General features: G+C 39.6%; 1 protein-coding gene across 2 annotated transcripts in view; it reads right to left on the bottom strand.

Annotated features, from left to right (window-relative positions):
- The window catches only part of LOC139755522 (hemocytin-like), a 420,053-nt gene that overhangs the window by 126,079 nt on the left and 275,970 nt on the right, over positions 1-18,004 (bottom strand). For both annotated transcript variants that reach the window (XM_071673909.1, XM_071673910.1), the window contains 2 exons: positions 13,202-13,404; positions 9,814-10,127 (listed from right to left, as the gene is read on the bottom strand). In XM_071673909.1, coding sequence (XP_071530010.1) covers positions 9,814-10,127; positions 13,202-13,404 — 517 coding nt within the window. The remainder of the gene's footprint in view (positions 1-9,813; positions 10,128-13,201; positions 13,405-18,004) is intronic.

Raw genomic sequence — 18,004 nt, 5'->3', positions numbered from 1 at the left:
GACCAGAATGGAATAAAGAGCATGGGAGAGACCTAAAAAGAGCAAAATATGACAAAGATCCCTGAAAGAAACATTTACACATGCAATTTGAATACAAGGACAAGAGACAAAGTAAAGGAAGTGATAAGTAGGTTTGGGATTTCAGGTGAAATGAAATTGGCAAAAGAATATATGGATAATGTACATCAGCAGTCATGCATATTGCCAAAATGTACTTAAGGCATGAACTATTGATAAATAAACAAGATACAGAAACAGAAAAGACAGGTTACACAACACAAGGCCTTGACTGATATGTTTCTGGTAAGACAGAGTATGATACATATTGTGCTTGAAGGGTTGTCTTAGACAAGGCTGGGAGGGGGTTTGGTGGATCATATAACAGTAAGATTTACATTAACCTTCTTTTGTAAATAGTATGTAACCAGAAGCATGAAGGAAATAGCAGAAAGATCAAAAGTATGAGTTGAGAAGTAAAAGTGTAACACTTTAATTAGAACTTACAAGAGAATTTAAAGAAGCAGATAAAATTTGAAAGAGTACAGAGGGAAGCAAAATATGAGAAGCTACCACAGAGGAGTGTTGTACTGAAAGTGTGTACTCTGGAAAGAAACATGCAGTATGATAAAAAGATCTGAGGAAGATGGTTGAGTTTAGAGGTAGGAAAAGAAATGATAGATATAATGGAGGAGAATCTACAAAGGTGGAACTGAAAAGAGCAATAATGCTACTGAAGAATGGAAGTATTGGTGGGTGTAGATGATGATCCTGAAATTTTTCATCTTCTATCTGACTATTAGAATAGCTTTCACAAAGTGATATAAACTGGTGATATCCTTTCCTATCATACTAATTTCTGGTCATCATCTCAAAGAATTTGTTGTAGTCTTGGATACAATACATCTGACAAGAATGTTGTATTAGGGTATGACTGTGAAGTTCCCCTCTTTAGGCTTTACTTCTTCACTCTCTTCTTTCAAATCTAGCTTCCAGCCTGGCCAATTCATCTACAACTGTTGATGGAACAACCTTGTCTTTCTTTCCTATCAACAGCAATGTCCCTCTTGATTAAGTCCTGTCTCCTTACCTCTTCCTACCTTTTTAACACTGATTTCCTTTCTTCAACAGATAATCAAACACTCTCATACACTGGTGACTCAGGACTGTATTCCGACACTTCATTTAAAACTACTCCATCTTTTGTTGTTCAGTCTGTCTAGTATCATCACAACTATCTTTATAAGATGAAGTTTGTTCAGGGTTTCCCAGTGGGGCAGACAAACCAATCAAGTTTAACGCCTAAAACACAAGTTCTGCCCATCTCTCTTTCCAAATTCCCCTCACAATTTTCCTCTTTTTATGGCTTTGTAATTCCACTGATATATTTTGGTGTCATCATAAAATCTATCACTGAAACCTATCATGGGAGTTATGTTAAGATGCCATAAATTCTCCTTTTCTGAGCTGCTCCCTTTAAACAAAGGTGTGATATTGCATTATAGGGAGCACTACCATTATAATCTAGTGAGGCTTTAGCTCTAAGCTTAATAACGAAATCATATTCAAAGCAGTTTAACTTATCCAACTTCCAGTCAGACCTCAAAATTTGATCTGATTGCCCAGTGATGCTGCGTTAGTTTTAAATCCAAGGCAGTCCAACTTATCCAAATTCCAGTCTGACCTTAAAATTTTATCTGACTGCCTATGATGCAGTATTAGTTCTTCTTCCCTTTTCTATATATATTACTCTGGTTTCTGATGCCAAGAAATGGCTGTTTGTAGGTTGCTACCATTAGCCAGACCATGTAAAATTTTGCAAGCTACTGTATTAAGCATCTGTGTGTCTACTGGTAACTCAAGGGTGGGAAGTGATATCTATCTCCTTCCCTGCAATGTATAGCTTTGGAACTACAATATCTACCTTCTCATGCCTTTCTGAACAACTATCCTTTATGAATATGTATTCTTTTTACCTCTTTTAAAAATTTTCCCCTTCTTTTTTCATTTCTCCAACTCTTTAGCCCTTTCCATAATCAAGTAAGGCCTGGCCTTGATGAGGACTTAGCATGTGACTACAGCCTTCAATATGAAAACAAAAAACCAGTCCAATGTATCTGGACAGCATGTTTGGAAGTATGGTAAAATAATCATGTGCCTGAACCCTAGATAAAGGCAGTAACCATTTTTCAGTACAGTATAAAGAGAGATATAAATTGACCAAGAATTACAGAGGAGTAAATCTTTTTAATGCAGCTGGCAAGGTGTATGATAGTCACTGAATGATTGTATCAAAAGAACTACTTAACATCATATGGGAGAAGATGAAGTTGGAGTCAGGAGTGGAAAAGGGCGTACAAATGTACAAATCCGTTTTTTTTGCGTTAAATCAGTTTGTGGCAAGTGTCCTGAAAAAAGAAAAAGTGTTTGCAAGGCATCTTTATTTATTCATTTATTATACTTAATCGCTGTTTTCCATGTCAGCGAGGTAGCGCCAGGAAACAGATGAAGAATGGCCTATCCACTCATATATACATAAACGCAAGGCATCTATAAACTATAAAAGAGGTATACCATAATGGGGGCAGGAGAGATCTTGTAGTTCTTACCATATATGGCATGCATGGAAGACTTCTGAATGTTATTCAAAGCATTTATAATGGATGTAGTGAATGTGTTATGGTAAGAGGCAGTATTAGTGGTCTGAAGTTATTTTAGGAGTGAATCATGTCAACCATGGTTGATTAATTTGTTTAATCTATCGTACTGATGGACAAGACACCATGTAAGATGAGAGTAAGGCAGGGTAATAATCATATGCTAACTCATGGTAAAACAGAAAATTGCTATGGTTGTATATTATGGTGCTGCAATGTTAGCTGAATCAGATGAGGAACTTGACAGACTGGTGGGCCAATTGAATAAAGTACAGTATGTAGGTGGAGTATACTCTATGTAAATGTGAGCAATGGTAAAACTTGAGTTTTTGAAAGAGATGAAACACAGAACTGGAAGCTACAAAGGGGTTCAAGTTATTTGGAAGTGAGGCTCACCAAGGATAGTGATGGAGAAACTGAAAATTAGTGTACAGCCTTGGAAGGAAGTAAAATTGGAGGTAATTGAAAGGTCTGGAAATAAAAGTGTGTGCAAGAAATTTGCATGTATTACATGTCCTAAGTTTGATGTATGGTTATGGAACTTAATAAAGTACCTAATGGTCAGGACAAGTAAAGACATAAGAACAGCAGAAATGGATATCCTGCTAAGTATAGAAGTACCTAAAGGTCAGGACAAGTAAAGACATAAAGGCAACAGAAATGGATACCCTGCAAAGTACAGTAAAAATAAATGTATACAATAAAGGATGATGTGAGAAGGAAAACCAGTATGTTCATGTATATATAGCATAATCAAACCTAAACTAGAATATGTACAGGTACACCACCGATTTCCCAGCACTCTTGGTTCCAAAGCCTTGTTGGATTAACCATTTTGCCAGACCAACTGTGGTCACGTAATAATAGTTCATCAACACACCTCTAACCCACTAATTATACATCTCCCATGTGTCTAAAGTACACCATGGACTGCTAGAAATTTGAATTAAACAAATATTAAATATTTGAGCACCCTGAGATGGTAAGTCTGTCCTTGGCGCCACTTGAAGGTGGGTGCCAGTGGCGTAATGGCTTCCTGAATCCAGACAATGATTCTGATCTTAAAGATTTAGATTTCTTGACCATGAAAACATATCTTTGGCATTTGGAATCACATTAATATCATTACTGGTTCAACAGTTATTCAAAAAAATTGATATTTCCATAATGGTGCCCTCAATCCAGACAATGATTCGGATCACTCCCAAAATCTAATTAATTGGTTCTTGTGTCATTTCTGACTTTCCCTGAAAATTTCATGAAAATTTGTTAAAAAATTCTATTGAAAGTTGCTCACAGACAAACAAACATATGCCGGTAAAAACATAATCTCCTTGGCGGAGGTAATGAAAATAAAAAAATATTGGTGTCATATGTGTGGACGGGTGCAATTTCAATGCTTGCCATAGGCACTATTTCCCCTAGATACGCCCCTGTTTGAATCCTGTGGGGTCTTCTTTGTCTTCTGTTGTTAGTGTTTTCCTAGATGTACATTGCCAGAATAATGCAGTTTCGTATGCATTATACACCTGCTCACGACTGAGGTGCTCCTCAGCTACGAGTTTCACAAATTTGTCCACATACTTGGCAGCTCCTTCATGGTTTGCAGACCGCTTTTCTTCGCACACTTCATTCATGGAAATTCCAAGATGCTTCTTGAATCTTTGAAGCCATCTTTCACTATAGTCACACTCATGTTGTAATTCAAGTTCTTTACAGAACAACTTAGCCTGGTCCATTATCAGGCTACCTGACAAGTCCACTCCATCACTCTGATGCTGTCGAAACCATTCCATCATCACTCAATTGTGCTCAGTACTCTTACCATCTTTCATACTTTTCTAATCGTCATTTGCTTCTTGGAATTGCTGTCTGCAAAGAATTTCAATATTTTCTCCCTTTGCTTCTTCATATCATAAACAATTGATGAATGAATACTGTATATGTCACACAGCTTACGCACCGAAACACCAAGGTCCATTTTTTTCAACAGTTCTACTTTATCTTGGATCGATATGGACTGGTGTTCACGTTTGATACCACACCACGACTGACACTATCATATACCTTAGAAACCATAGCTAGGGTTAAATTTAAGCAAAATAAACTAAGAATCTCACAGAACTGCAGTATCACCAATGAGTGGAGTGTAAAGAATGTAAATAAGCGTGCCCTACACACGCCATCTGTGGCCGCTCAGTAAACTAGTCTGGTGGCCGTGGTAATTTCATGTTCCTGGACGTAATTTTGTCCGGACTAAAGGAGGTACCGAACCATCTGTTGCCGGAAAATCGGTGGTGTAACTGTATTTCCAATTTGGTCACTTTATTTGAAGAACAGTTCACAGCAAGCACTGACCATCCCCCATATATTTTCAAAGGCTTATTTAAAGGTTTATTGTAAGTACATGCATATGATGCTCTCAGGAGGAAATCATAGTATATCTGGTCACTGAGACTATGCTCTCAGGAGGAAATCATAGTATATCTGGTCACTGAGACTAGTGTTTCCATTGGTATGAACACCAGTAACCTGCCTCAGTGTGCCTCAGGCTATCTTGAGGGAAGGATTTTATTTTTTTCTCCCAGGCCACCATTTCCTTTCTGGAACCCCATTTCTGGGTGCTGTATTTCTTCCACCTGTGCTTTAGGATGATTGGCTTTTACCTTTCTTAGGTGGAGAAAGTCCAAATTCTTGCCTGGAAGCAAGAAAATGTGGTACACTTGAGACTTCCAAGAGCACTGGAGGCTCAGAACGAATGATCAGGCAGCTACTTCCTTATCACCTCATCAGTGTCTTACCTAATTCAGGTGATCAAGACCTATGAATCCAAAATTTATTATCATTATTATTTTGCATTGTCGCTGTCTCCAGTGTTTACGAAGTAACGCAAGGAAACAGACGAAAGAAATGGCCCAACCCACCCCCATACACATGTATATATATATACATGTCAACACATGCAAATATACATACCTATACATCTCAATGTACACATATATATACACACACAGACATATACATATATACACATGTACATAATTCATACTGTCTGCCTTTATTTATTCCCATCGCCACCTCGCCACACATGGAATAACATCCCCCTCCCCCCCTCATGGGTGCAAGGTAGTGCTTGGAAAAATCAACAAAGGCCCCATTCATTCACACTCAGTCTCTAGCTGTCATGTAATAATGCCCAAAACCACAGTTCCCTTTCCACATCCAGGCCCCACAGAACTTTCCATGGTTTACCCCAGACACTTCACATGCCCTGATTCAATCCACTGACAGCACATCGACCCCGGTATACCACATCGATCCAATTCACTCTATTCCTTGCACGCCTTTCACCCTCCTGCATGTTCAGGCCCCGATCACTCAAAATCTTTTTCACTCCATCTTTCCACCTCCAATTTGGTCTCCCACTTCTCCTCGTTCCCTCCACCTCCGACACATATATCCTCTTGGTCAATCTTTCCTCACTCATTCTCTTCATGTGCCCAAACCATTTCAAAACACCCTCTTCTGCTCTCTCAACCACGCTCTTTTTATTTCCACACATCTCTCTTACCCTTATATTACTTACTCGATCAAACCACCTCACACCACATATTGTCCTCAAACATCTCATTTCCAGCACATCCATCCTCCTGCGCAAAACTCTATCCATAGCCCACGCCTCGCAACCATACAACATTGTTGGAACCACTATTCCTTCAAAACATAGCCATTTTTGCTTTCCGAGAAAATGTTCTCGACTTCCAAACATTCTTCAAGGCTCCCAGGATTTTCGCCCCCTCCCCCACCCTATGATTCACTTCTGCTTCCATGGTTCCATCTGCTGCCAGATCCACTCCCAGATATCTAAAACACTTTACTTCCTCCAGCTTTTCTCCATTCAAATTTACCTCCCAATTGACTTGACCCTCAACCCTACTGTACCTAATAACCTTGCTCTTATTCACATTTACTCTTAACTTTCTTCTTTCACACACTTTACCAAACTCAGTTACCAGATTCTGCAGTTTCTCACATGAATCAGCCACCAGTGCTGTATCATCAGTGAACAACAACTGACTCACTTTCCAAGCTCTCTCATCCCCAACAGACTGCATACTTGCCCCTCTTTCCAAAACTCTTGCATTCACCTCCCTAACAGCCCCATCCATAAACAAATTAAACAACCATGGAGACATCACACACCCCTGCCGCAAACCTACATTCACTGAGAACCAATCACTTTCCTCTCTTCCTACACGTACACATGCCTTACATTCTCGATAAAAACTTTTCACTGCTTCTAACAACTTGCCTCCCACACCATATATTCTTAGTACCTTCCACAGAGCATCTCTATCAACTCTATCATATGCCTTCTCCAGATCCATAAATGCTACATACAAATCCATTTGCCTTTTTAAGTATTTCTCACATACATTCTTCAAAGCAAACACCTGATCCACACATCCTCTACCACTTGTGAAACCACACTGCTCTTCCCCAATCTGATGCTCTGTACATGCCTTCACCCTCTCAATCAATACCCTCCCATATAATTTACCAGGAATACTCAACAAACTTATACCTCTGTAATTTGAGCACTCACTCTTATCCCCTTTGCCTTTGTACAATGGCACTATGCACGCATTCCGCCAATCCTTAGGCACCTCACCATGAATCATACATACATTAGATAACCTTACCAACCAGTCAACAATACAGTCACCCCCCTTTTTAATAAATTCCACTGCAATACCATCCAAACCTGCTACCTTGCCGGCTTTCATCTTCCACAAAGCTTTTACTACCTCTTCTCTGTTTACCAAATCATTTTCCCTAACCCTCTCACTTTGCACACCACCTCGACCAAAACACCCTATATCTGCCACTCTATCATCAAACACATTCAACAAACCAAAATACTCACTCCATCTCCTTCTCACATCACCACTACTTGTTATCACCTCCCCATTAGCCCCCTTCACTGAAGTTCCCATTTGCTCCCTTGTCTTACGCACTTTATTTACCTCCTTCCAGAACATCTTTTTATTCTCCCTAAAATTTAATGATACTCTCTCACCCCAACTCTCATTTGCCCTCTTTTTCACCTCTTGCACCTTTCTCTTGACCTCCTGCCTCTTTCTTTTATACATCTCCCACTCATTTGGATTTTTTTCCCTGCAAAAATCGTCCAAATGCCTCTCTCTTCTCTTTCACTAATAATCTTACTTCTTCATTTCACCACTCACTACCCTTTCTAATCTGCCCACCTCCCACGCTTCTCATGCCACAAGCATCTTTTGCACAAGCCATCACTGCTTCCCTAAATACATCCCATTCCTCCCCCACTCCCCTTACGTCCTTTGTTCTCACCTTTTTCCATTCTGTATTGTCTCTCTTGGTACTTCCTCACACAAGTCTCCTTCCCAAGCTCACTTACTCTCACCATCCTCTTCACCCCAACATCATCTCTTCTTTTCTGAAAACCCCTACAAATCTTCACCTTCGCCTCCACAAGATAATGATCAGACATCCCTCCAGTTGCCCCTCTCAGTACATTAACATCCACGTAATCCAATAACACTCTCTGGCCATCTCTCCTACTTACATATGTAAACTTATGTATATCTCGCTTTTTAAACCAGGTATTCCCAATCACCAGTTCTTTTTCAGCACATAAATCTGCAAGCTCTTCACCATTTCCATTTACAACACTGAACACCCCATGTATACCAATTATTCCCTCAACTGCCACATTACTCACCTTTGCATTCAAATCACCCATCACTGAAACCCTGTCTTGTGCATCAAAACCACTAACACACTCATTCAGCTGCTCCCAAAACACTTGTCTCTTATGATCTTTCTTCTCATGCCCAGGTGCATATGCACCAATAATCACCCATCTCTCTCCATCAACTTTCAGTTTTACCCATATTAATCGAGAATTTACTTTCTTACATTCTATCACATACTCCCACAACTCCTGTTTCAGGAGTAGTGCTACTCCTTCCTTTGCTCCTGTCCTCTCACTAACCCCTGACTTTACTCCCAAGACATTCCCAAACCACTCTTCCAAAATATTGACCTAAAATACTTCTGCAATCTTGCCAATTCCATGCCCAGATGTCTGTACATGGTAATAAAGGCCAAAGGAGAGATGATAAAGTACTAAAATGTAAGTGTGACATCACCTATGAAAATGCATGGGTAGGCAGACAAGGTTTTTTGTGGACAAAAAGTCTCTGCATTAAGTGTTGTTAACACTTTTGATCTCTTTATCATGAAATACATAAATGCAATGACTCCCATGCAATGAAAAGGTAGTCCTGTCTGTCTGCAGACATACTGAAAAAGTTGCCAGATGCACAACAAATAACCTCACACTTAGCTGCATATAATTCATCCAATTCCCAGGAAGGATAGAAATTGCTGGCTTCTAGAGTCATATATTTTTGGAAATTATGTTATAGATGAATGGCAAGGTTTTGCCAGCAATAATGGAGGTATGAAGAAGAAGAATGGTAGGGGTGAATGCTCATACCATTGAACAATGCCATTCTACCATTCTCCTACAGGTGTGAGCAGATGCGGGCCCAAATTTGATAGTATGTCCAAAATGAGGGAGATAAGTAAAATATTTAGAATAGCAGCCAATAAATTATGTATTAAAAAAGCAAATGAAAAAGGAAGAGGAGAAATATGGCACAAACCTAAAAGTTTCCAAACTGTTTGGAGAAGCTTTCAGTTGTGAATTATGAATGCAACAACAGACTTGGGTTAAAGAAAAAAAAATAGAAATGTGAAGAAATCATACTGTAATAGGGTGATGAATCAATGGAACAAGAGACAATCAATGTTATAAATGTTAAATTGTAAGAAGTTATACAACATGAAAGTGGGTTTAAGTGACAGAGCTCCAAGAGTGTAAAACTTCCTCTGTATCCTGTAGAGACAGATAAACAGAAATTTAGGGATAGATAACTGGAAGATTATACAAGCTACTACTTCACAAGCATACTGCTAAGCCATCATGGAATAAAACTGGACTGCTAAAACTATGAGGCACAATCATAGGAAGATATGCTCTCATTACTCCCACAAGATTAAAGTATGTAAGAGAGTGCACTTTCTTGAAGTACTACTTTTAATCACATACCTGGAACTTATGCTGACTTTGAGGATTCCAGTCTTGTGCAGCAACATATGAACATTCTCCATTGAAAGTGAAATTGTAACGGTCAAAAGTCACAAAATGTGGGTCACCATAACCTTCACAGACACAGTCTCGGCAACGGTCAGGTACAACACAACGACCTCCTTTACGCACCAACCCAGGGTTACAGAAACAGCCAGGGCTGCAGGAACCCCTCTCATCAGAGCACTGATTTTCACTCTGCATGGTCTCACAACTCTTCTCACACTTGGCACGGAAACAATCATGATATGTTTCTCCTTGTCCACATTCCTTATCTGTAAGGTATATGATGAAAATATATAAAAGCTAATGAGCAGAAATTTTAAGAGCCAAAAAACAGCTAAATCATCTACAGCACTAATCATAAGATATTCAGAGAGAATGAAGGAAATGAAAAAATTACAGAAATCTGTGACTTCTGTAGCCTGCACTGGAAAATATCCTCTTGCTAAACCAATTGCCTCTTCACTGCAATAGGTAGGAACTCCTTTTTTTTTCTTCTTTCCTACAGGATTTGGCCAGAGAGGAAGGGAAATGTGCAGCTCAGCTCCCTTTGAGATAACACTTAGTCATAATCCTAGTTATAAACTGTTTACCAATCATTTACCTCTAAAGACAGGATCTCTTTGCACAACCCAATGTTTATCACTTCTCCTGTTTTTGTTACTTTAGGAATCCTGAACTACAAACTAACAAATTCAGTTATCTTAGCACAATTTCCACACTACTTCTGTCCACAGATGATGTCATCTGGCTGGTGTTATTTCTTTTGTTAACAAAGACTGCTTGACTTTTCTCCTCTACTTTTGAATTCTCTATCTCTTTAAGGCTTTTTCTGATCATTCTGGGGAATAGTGGGTATGTTTGTTCCCTCCATATCAAAGTATCTTATGTGGAGATCCCACATAATCATTTTTGCCTAATTCATGGACACTGTCCTTCCTTGTTTTAGCAGCCTAATGTACTTTTGAAAATACATTTGATGCTTAGTATGTTTTCTCCAAATGAGTTGTGTTGAAGCTTATCTACCATCTTCATAAGTCTGAAGCCTGATTGATTGTTGAAATATGGTCTCCAGTTGCAGTTGCAATACCATCTGTTGACAAACCAGTTATGTACTGTGACAAAAAAGGCATCTCATTTCATCAAGTGCTTTGTTTTGTTCATGGTTTTCTCCCCTTCTGTTAGCTCTCTCCCTACTTTAAGTAACAGCAGTTACTTAAAGTAGGGAGGATAATTTTATTTCATTTATGTTTGTTATTTCCCATGTGAGCAACGTAGCATCCAGCACAGGTGACTGAGTCTTAAAAGAAAAAATCTTGGCTTGGCTTCTTCTTCTGTTCCTCTTTTGGAAAATGACAATAGAGGGAAGATTTCCAGGCCTACACTCCCGCCCCTCTCAATCGTCACCCACTACTTCAGGAGGTTTTTTTTTTATTATTATTATACTTTGTCGCTGTCTCCCGCGTTTGCGAGGTAGCGCAAGGAAACAGACGAAAGAAATGGCCCAACCCCCCCCCACCATACACATGTATATACATACGTCCACACACGCAAATATACATACCTACACAGCTTTCCATGGTTTACCCCAGACGCTTCACATGCCTTGCTTCAATCCACTGACAGCACATCAACCCCGGTATACCACATCGCTCCAATTCACTCTATTCCTTGCCCTCCTTTCACCCTCCTGCATGTTCAGGCCCCGATCACACAAAATCTTTTTCACTCCATCTTTCCACCTCCAATTTGGTCTCCCTCTTCTCCTTGTTCCCTCCACCTCCGACACATATATCCTCTTGGTCAATCTTTCCTCACTCATCCTCTCCATGTGCCCAAACCACTTCAAAACACCCTCTTCTGCTCTCTCAACCACGCTCTTTTTATTTCCACACATCTCTCTTACCCTTACGTTACTCACTCGATCAAACCACCTCACACCACACATTGTCCTCAAACATCTCATTTCCAGCACATCCATCCTCCTGCGCACAACTCTATCCATAGCCCACGCCTTGCAACATACAACATTATTGGAACCACTATTCCTTCAAACATACCCATTTTTGCTTTCCGAGATAACGTTCTCGACTTCCACACATTCTTCAAGGCCCCCAGGATTTTCGCCCCCTCCCCCACCCTATGATCCACTTCCGCTTCCATGGTTCCATCCACTGCCAGATCCACTCCCAGATATCTAAAACACTTCACTTCCTCCAGTTTTTCTCCATTCAAACTCACCTCCCAATTGACTTGACCCTCAACCCTACTGTACCTAATAACCTTGCTCTTATTCACATTTACTCTTAACTTTCTTCTTCCACACACTTTTCCAAACTCAGTCACCAGCTTCTGCAGTTTCTCACATGAATCAGCCACCAGCGCTGTATCATCAGCGAACAACAACTGACTCACTTCCCAAGCTCTCTCATCCCCAACAGACTTCATACTTGCCCCTCTTTCCAAAACTCTTGCATTTACCTCCCTAACAACCCCATCCATAAACAAATTAAACAACCATGGAGGTACATGGGCAATATTCTTCAACCCCTGTCCTCAAGGATAGGAGTAGGGTAATATACGAGGTTTCTTTGTATTACAAGATAAGCCTAAAGGTGAGCATAATTAGATGAATGGTAGGGTAATATACGAGGTTTCTTTGTATTACAAGATAAGCCTAAAGGTGAGCATAATTAGATGAATGGAATGGCTAAAAATAACCAACTTCATCGATTTTAGGTTCTCATTTTCTGAAGAAGATATAGAGATAATAGAAATACAATCTAATCCAAATTATGTTCTATCAGTGCAAAATGCATCTTTAGAACAAAGCAGTTTCATAACATAATTTGTGAAATTCTTGCTTTTAATCCTCACAAAATTATTTTTAACAATGTTAAGCTGGTTAGCTGGCAAACAGTACAGTTTCTTCTGTGAAAAACAAGGTGATCAACATTAAGAAACAGAAGTAAATGCCCTGAAATCTTTTAGATGAACATTTGAACCATGTGGAAAATAAGATGATCAGTATAAAGAAACAGAAGTAAACGCCTTGAAATCTTAGATGAACATTTGAACTATCATCTTTTGTTTAAAACAAAGGTTGCATTTACTGTACTGATCACATCAAACTATGCTCTCAGTACTATATGGTAATGTATATCACTCTCCCTTATGTTGGCCTGTAATGATGTGGTTTAAATTAGGACAGTCCCTAACTTAAAAGCTGGCCTAGTAGGATGATACAGTTTTAGAGTTCAAAATTCATTACATGGGAGTTATTGCATTTGTATATTTCATAATAAAGAGATCAAAAGTGTTAACAAAACTTAATGCAGAGACTTACAACACTTTGTGACAATACGCCAGTCAGACACTGGAGCTTCAGGATTCTTCTCAAGGCACTGGGTGACATAATCCGTTAAAATTTGACACCGACATTCCTCATCACTATCGCCACTTAAGAAACATCTGCACATGGTATCTATACACTGTTTCATATAAGATGCTGGATTAACAGTGCTATGGCAAGCAGAGAGAGGATCTAACCTGTGGTAAGGAGCAAAATATGATCAAATAAGCAGGGAGCTGGACACCCTCCCCTTCTAATTCAATTTCTGAAAGAGGAAACAGGAGACAGACAAAGAGTGCTCATCCTCCTCAAAGGCTCAGAGAAGAGGAGAGGTAGGTGGTATGTTCGAGGAAAGAAACCTGGATGTTCTGACTCTGAGTGAAATAAAGCTCAAGGGTGTCTTAAGAGTAGAGTTTGAAGTTGGTGAGAGAAAAAGAGCTAAGGGAGGAGTAGCACTACTCCTGATGCATGAGTTGTGGGAGTGTGTGATCGAATGTAAGGAAGTAAATTCTTGATTGATGTGGTTAAGACTGAAAGTGGATGGCAAAAGATGAGTAATCATTGGTTCTTATGCACCTGGTCAAGAGAAACAATATCATGAGGTATATGTTTTAGAAGCAGCTGAATGAGTGTCGCAGCAGTTATGATGTATAAGACTAGGTATTAGTCATGGATGATTTAAATGTGAATATAAGTAATGTGGCAGTTGAAGATTTAACTGAAGTGCATGGGGTATTCAGTGTTATGAAAGAAAATGGAGAAGAGCTTGAGGACCTGTATGCTGAAAAAAGACTGGTGATTGGGAATACCTGGTTTAAAATGAGGAATATACACAAGTATACATATTTGAGGTGGAGAGATGCTCAACTGGCATTACTGGATTACATATTAATTGACAGACATGTAAAAAGAATTAACTGCTTCTAGGGGATTCTTCGAGTTTAAAGTAAGTTGTGTCATCACTTTAAAGATCATTCATTTTAGATGAATAATTACTTTTTTATAATCACAACTGTGTTAGCTTTCTCTGCTTTAGCAATATGTATATCATTAATTCTCATTTTACTAAAGAACTGAAGTTGTTGTTGAAAGGTAATGGTTCTCTAATCAAAAGTTTGTCATCTTTGTCCCCATCATTGCCATCTATGTATGGACTTATCAAAACATATAAATCAAATTTTCCAATAAGACCCATAGGGAGTTCAGTGGGCTCCATCACATATAAATTGTCAAAGTGGTTAGTTTCTTTATTAAGCCCATTACTGGGGAAGATATCAAATTCTAATATCATGTACAATGTAGACTTAGTTAATAAACTTAATAATATCATTGTTAATTCTGATTTCAAACTGGTTAGCTTTGATATCTCATCTCTGTTCACAAAAGTTCCAGTTGATGAACTCTCAGAATATCTAACTGAAGCCTTTTTCAAAGTCTTTTTTAATGAAATGATGAAACCGTGTATTAAAGATTATCTTAATTCAATGGAGAGTATTATGCTCAAAACTTTGGTATGGCAATGGGTAACCCTCTTTCACCTGTATTAAGTAATCTTTGCATGGAATTCTTCGAAAAAAAGTTACTAAAGGATCTCTTACCCTCTAACAGAATTTGGTTTAGGTATGTAGATGATGTTCTTTGTGTTTGGCCAGCAAATGAAAATGTACAAATATTTCTCCCTTTACTTTAACAATTTAGTGCCCTCCATCAATTTTACTGCAGAATTTGAAAATAATGGTATGTGACCATCTTTAGATTGCATGATCCATAGGGACAGAAACATGTTTAAGTTTAGCATATACAAAAACCTACCAATGTATGCTCATATATCCATTATTACTCAGTTCAACATGACAGAGTTAAATTATCATCATTCCAGTCTACATACCTTAGGGTATTACGTTTTTGCAGTCCAGAGTTTATTGATGATGAGTTTCTGAAGATATATTCTATTGTATTCAAGTTAAAGTATCCTAGATCTTTCACTGACAAATCCCTTAAATTGGCAAAGAAATAATCTTATAGAGTTATACCCAAACCCCCCTTGACACCAAGAACCTTTTAGTTCTCCCTTTTAATAATTATTTTTTTTTTTATTATACTTTGTCGCTGTCTCCCGAGTTTGCGAGGTAGCGCAAGGAAACAGACGAAAGAAATGGCCCAACCCCCCCCCATACACATGTATATACATACGTCCACACACACAAATATACATACCTACACAGCTTTCCATGGTTTACCCCAGACGCTTTACATGCCTTGATTCAATCCACTGACAGCACGTCAACCCCGGTATACCACATCGCTCCAATTCACTCTATTCCTTGCCCTCCTTTCACCCTCCTGCATGTTCAGGCCCCGATCACACAAAATCTTTTTCACTCCATCTTTCCACCTCCAATTTGGTCTCCCTCTTCTCCTCGTTCCCTCCACCTCCGACACATATATCCTCTTGGTCAATCTTTCCTCACTCATTCTCTCCATGTGCCCAAACCACTTCAAAACACCCTCTTCTGCTCTCTCAACCACGCTCTTTTTATTTCCACACATCTCTCTTACCCTTACGTTACTCACTCGATCAAACCACCTCACACCACACATTGTCCTCAAACATCTCATTTCCAGCACATCCATCCTCCTGCGCACAACTCTATCCATAGCCCACGCCTCGCAACCATACAACATTGTTGGAACCACTATTCCTTCAAACATACCCATTTTTGCTTTCCGAGATAATGTTCTCAACTTCCACACATTCTTCAAGGCCCCCAGAATTTTTGCCCCCTCCCCCACCCTATGATCCACTTCCGCTTCCATGGTTCCATCCGCTGCCAGATCCACTCCCAGATATCTAAAACACTTCACTTCCTCCAGTTTTTCTCCATTCAAACTCACCTCCCAATTGACTTGACCCTCAACCCTACTGTACCTAATAACCTTGCTCTTATTCACATTTACTCTTAACTTTCTTCTTCCACACACTTTACCAAACTCAGTCACCAGCTTCTGCAGTTTCTCACATGAATCAGCCACCAGTGCTGTATCATCAGCGAACAACAACTGACTCACTTCCCAAGCTCTCTCATCCCCAACAGACTTCATACTTGCCCCTCTTTCCAAAACTCTTGCATTTACCTCCCTAACAACCCCATCCATAAACAAATTAAACAGCCATGGAGACATCACACACCCCTGCCGCAAACCTACATTTACTGAGAACCAATCACTTTCCTCTCTTCCTACACGTACACATGCCTTACATCCTCGATAAAAACTTTTCACTGCTTCTAACAACTTTCCTCCCACACCATATATTCTTAATACCTTCCACAGAGCATCTCTATCAACTCTATCATATGCCTTCTCCAGATCCATAAATGCTACATACAAATCCATTTGCTTTTCTAAGTATTTCTCACATACATTCTTCAAAGCAAACACCTGATCCACACATCCTCTACCACTTCTGAGACCACACTGCTCTTCCCCAATCTGATGCTCTGTACATGCCTTCACCCTCTCAATCAATACCCTCCCATATAATTTACCAGGAATACTCAACAAACTTATACCTCTGTAATTTGAGCACTCACTCTTATCCCCTTTGCCTTTGTACAATGGCACTATGCACGCATTCCGCCAATCCTCAGGCACCTCACCATGAATCATACATACATTAAATAACCTTACCAACCAGTCAATAATACAGTCACCCCCTTTTTTAATAAATTCCACTGCAATACCATCTAAACCTGCTGCCTTGCCGGCTTTCATCTTCCGCAAAGCTTTCACTACCTCTTCTCTGTTTACCAAATTATTTTCCCTAACCCTCTCACTTTGCACACCACCTCGACCAAAACACCCTATATCTGCCACTCTATCATCAAACACATTCAACAAACCATCAAAATACTCACTCCATCTCCTCATATCACCACTACTTGTTATCACCTCCCCATTTGTGCCCTTCACTGAAGTTCCCATACATACACATACACATACACAGCCATATACATATATTCACATGTACATATTCATACTTGCTTGTCTTCATCCATTCCTGTCGCCACCCCGCCCCACAGGAAACAGCATTGTTGTCCCCTGCTTCAGCGAGGTAGCGCCAGGAAAACAGGCAAAAAAGGCTACATTGGTTCACACTCAGTCTCTAGCTGTCATGTATAATGCACCGAAACCATAGCTCCATATCCACATCTAGGTCCCACAGACCTTTCCATGTTTTACCACAGCCACTCCACATACCCTGGTTCAGTCAAGTGAAAGCACTTCGACCTCAGCATACCACATTGTTCCAATTCACTCTATTCTTTGCATGCCTCTCACCCTCCTGTATATATATCTATTCATTTACATCTATCATACATAATCACTGTTTCCCGTATCAGCGAGGTAGTGCCAGGAAACAAACAAAGAATGGCCGATCCACTCATATACATATATACATAAATGCCTATACATGCACATATACATACCTATACATATCAGCATTTACATGCATATACATATCAACATATACATACACATAAACAGTTATACACATACAGACACATGTACATATTCATTCTTCCTTGCCTTCATCTATTCCTGTCACTACCCCACCCCACAGGAAACAGCAATGCTACCCTTTGCTTCAGCGAGGTAGTGCCAGGAAAAGGCAACATTTGTTCACACTCAGTCTCTTGCTGTCATGTGTAATGCACTGAAACCACAGCTCCCTATCCACATCCAAGCCCCACAGACCCTTTCATGATTTACCCCAGACGCTTCACATGCCCTGGT

Source organism: Panulirus ornatus, chromosome 19 (assembly GCF_036320965.1).
Source record: "Panulirus ornatus isolate Po-2019 chromosome 19, ASM3632096v1, whole genome shotgun sequence".
In the NCBI taxonomy this organism is placed as follows: domain Eukaryota; kingdom Metazoa; phylum Arthropoda; class Malacostraca; order Decapoda; family Palinuridae; genus Panulirus; species Panulirus ornatus.
The sequence above is the reverse complement of the archived record's forward strand: the minus strand, read 5'-3'. Positions and strand labels throughout refer to the sequence as shown.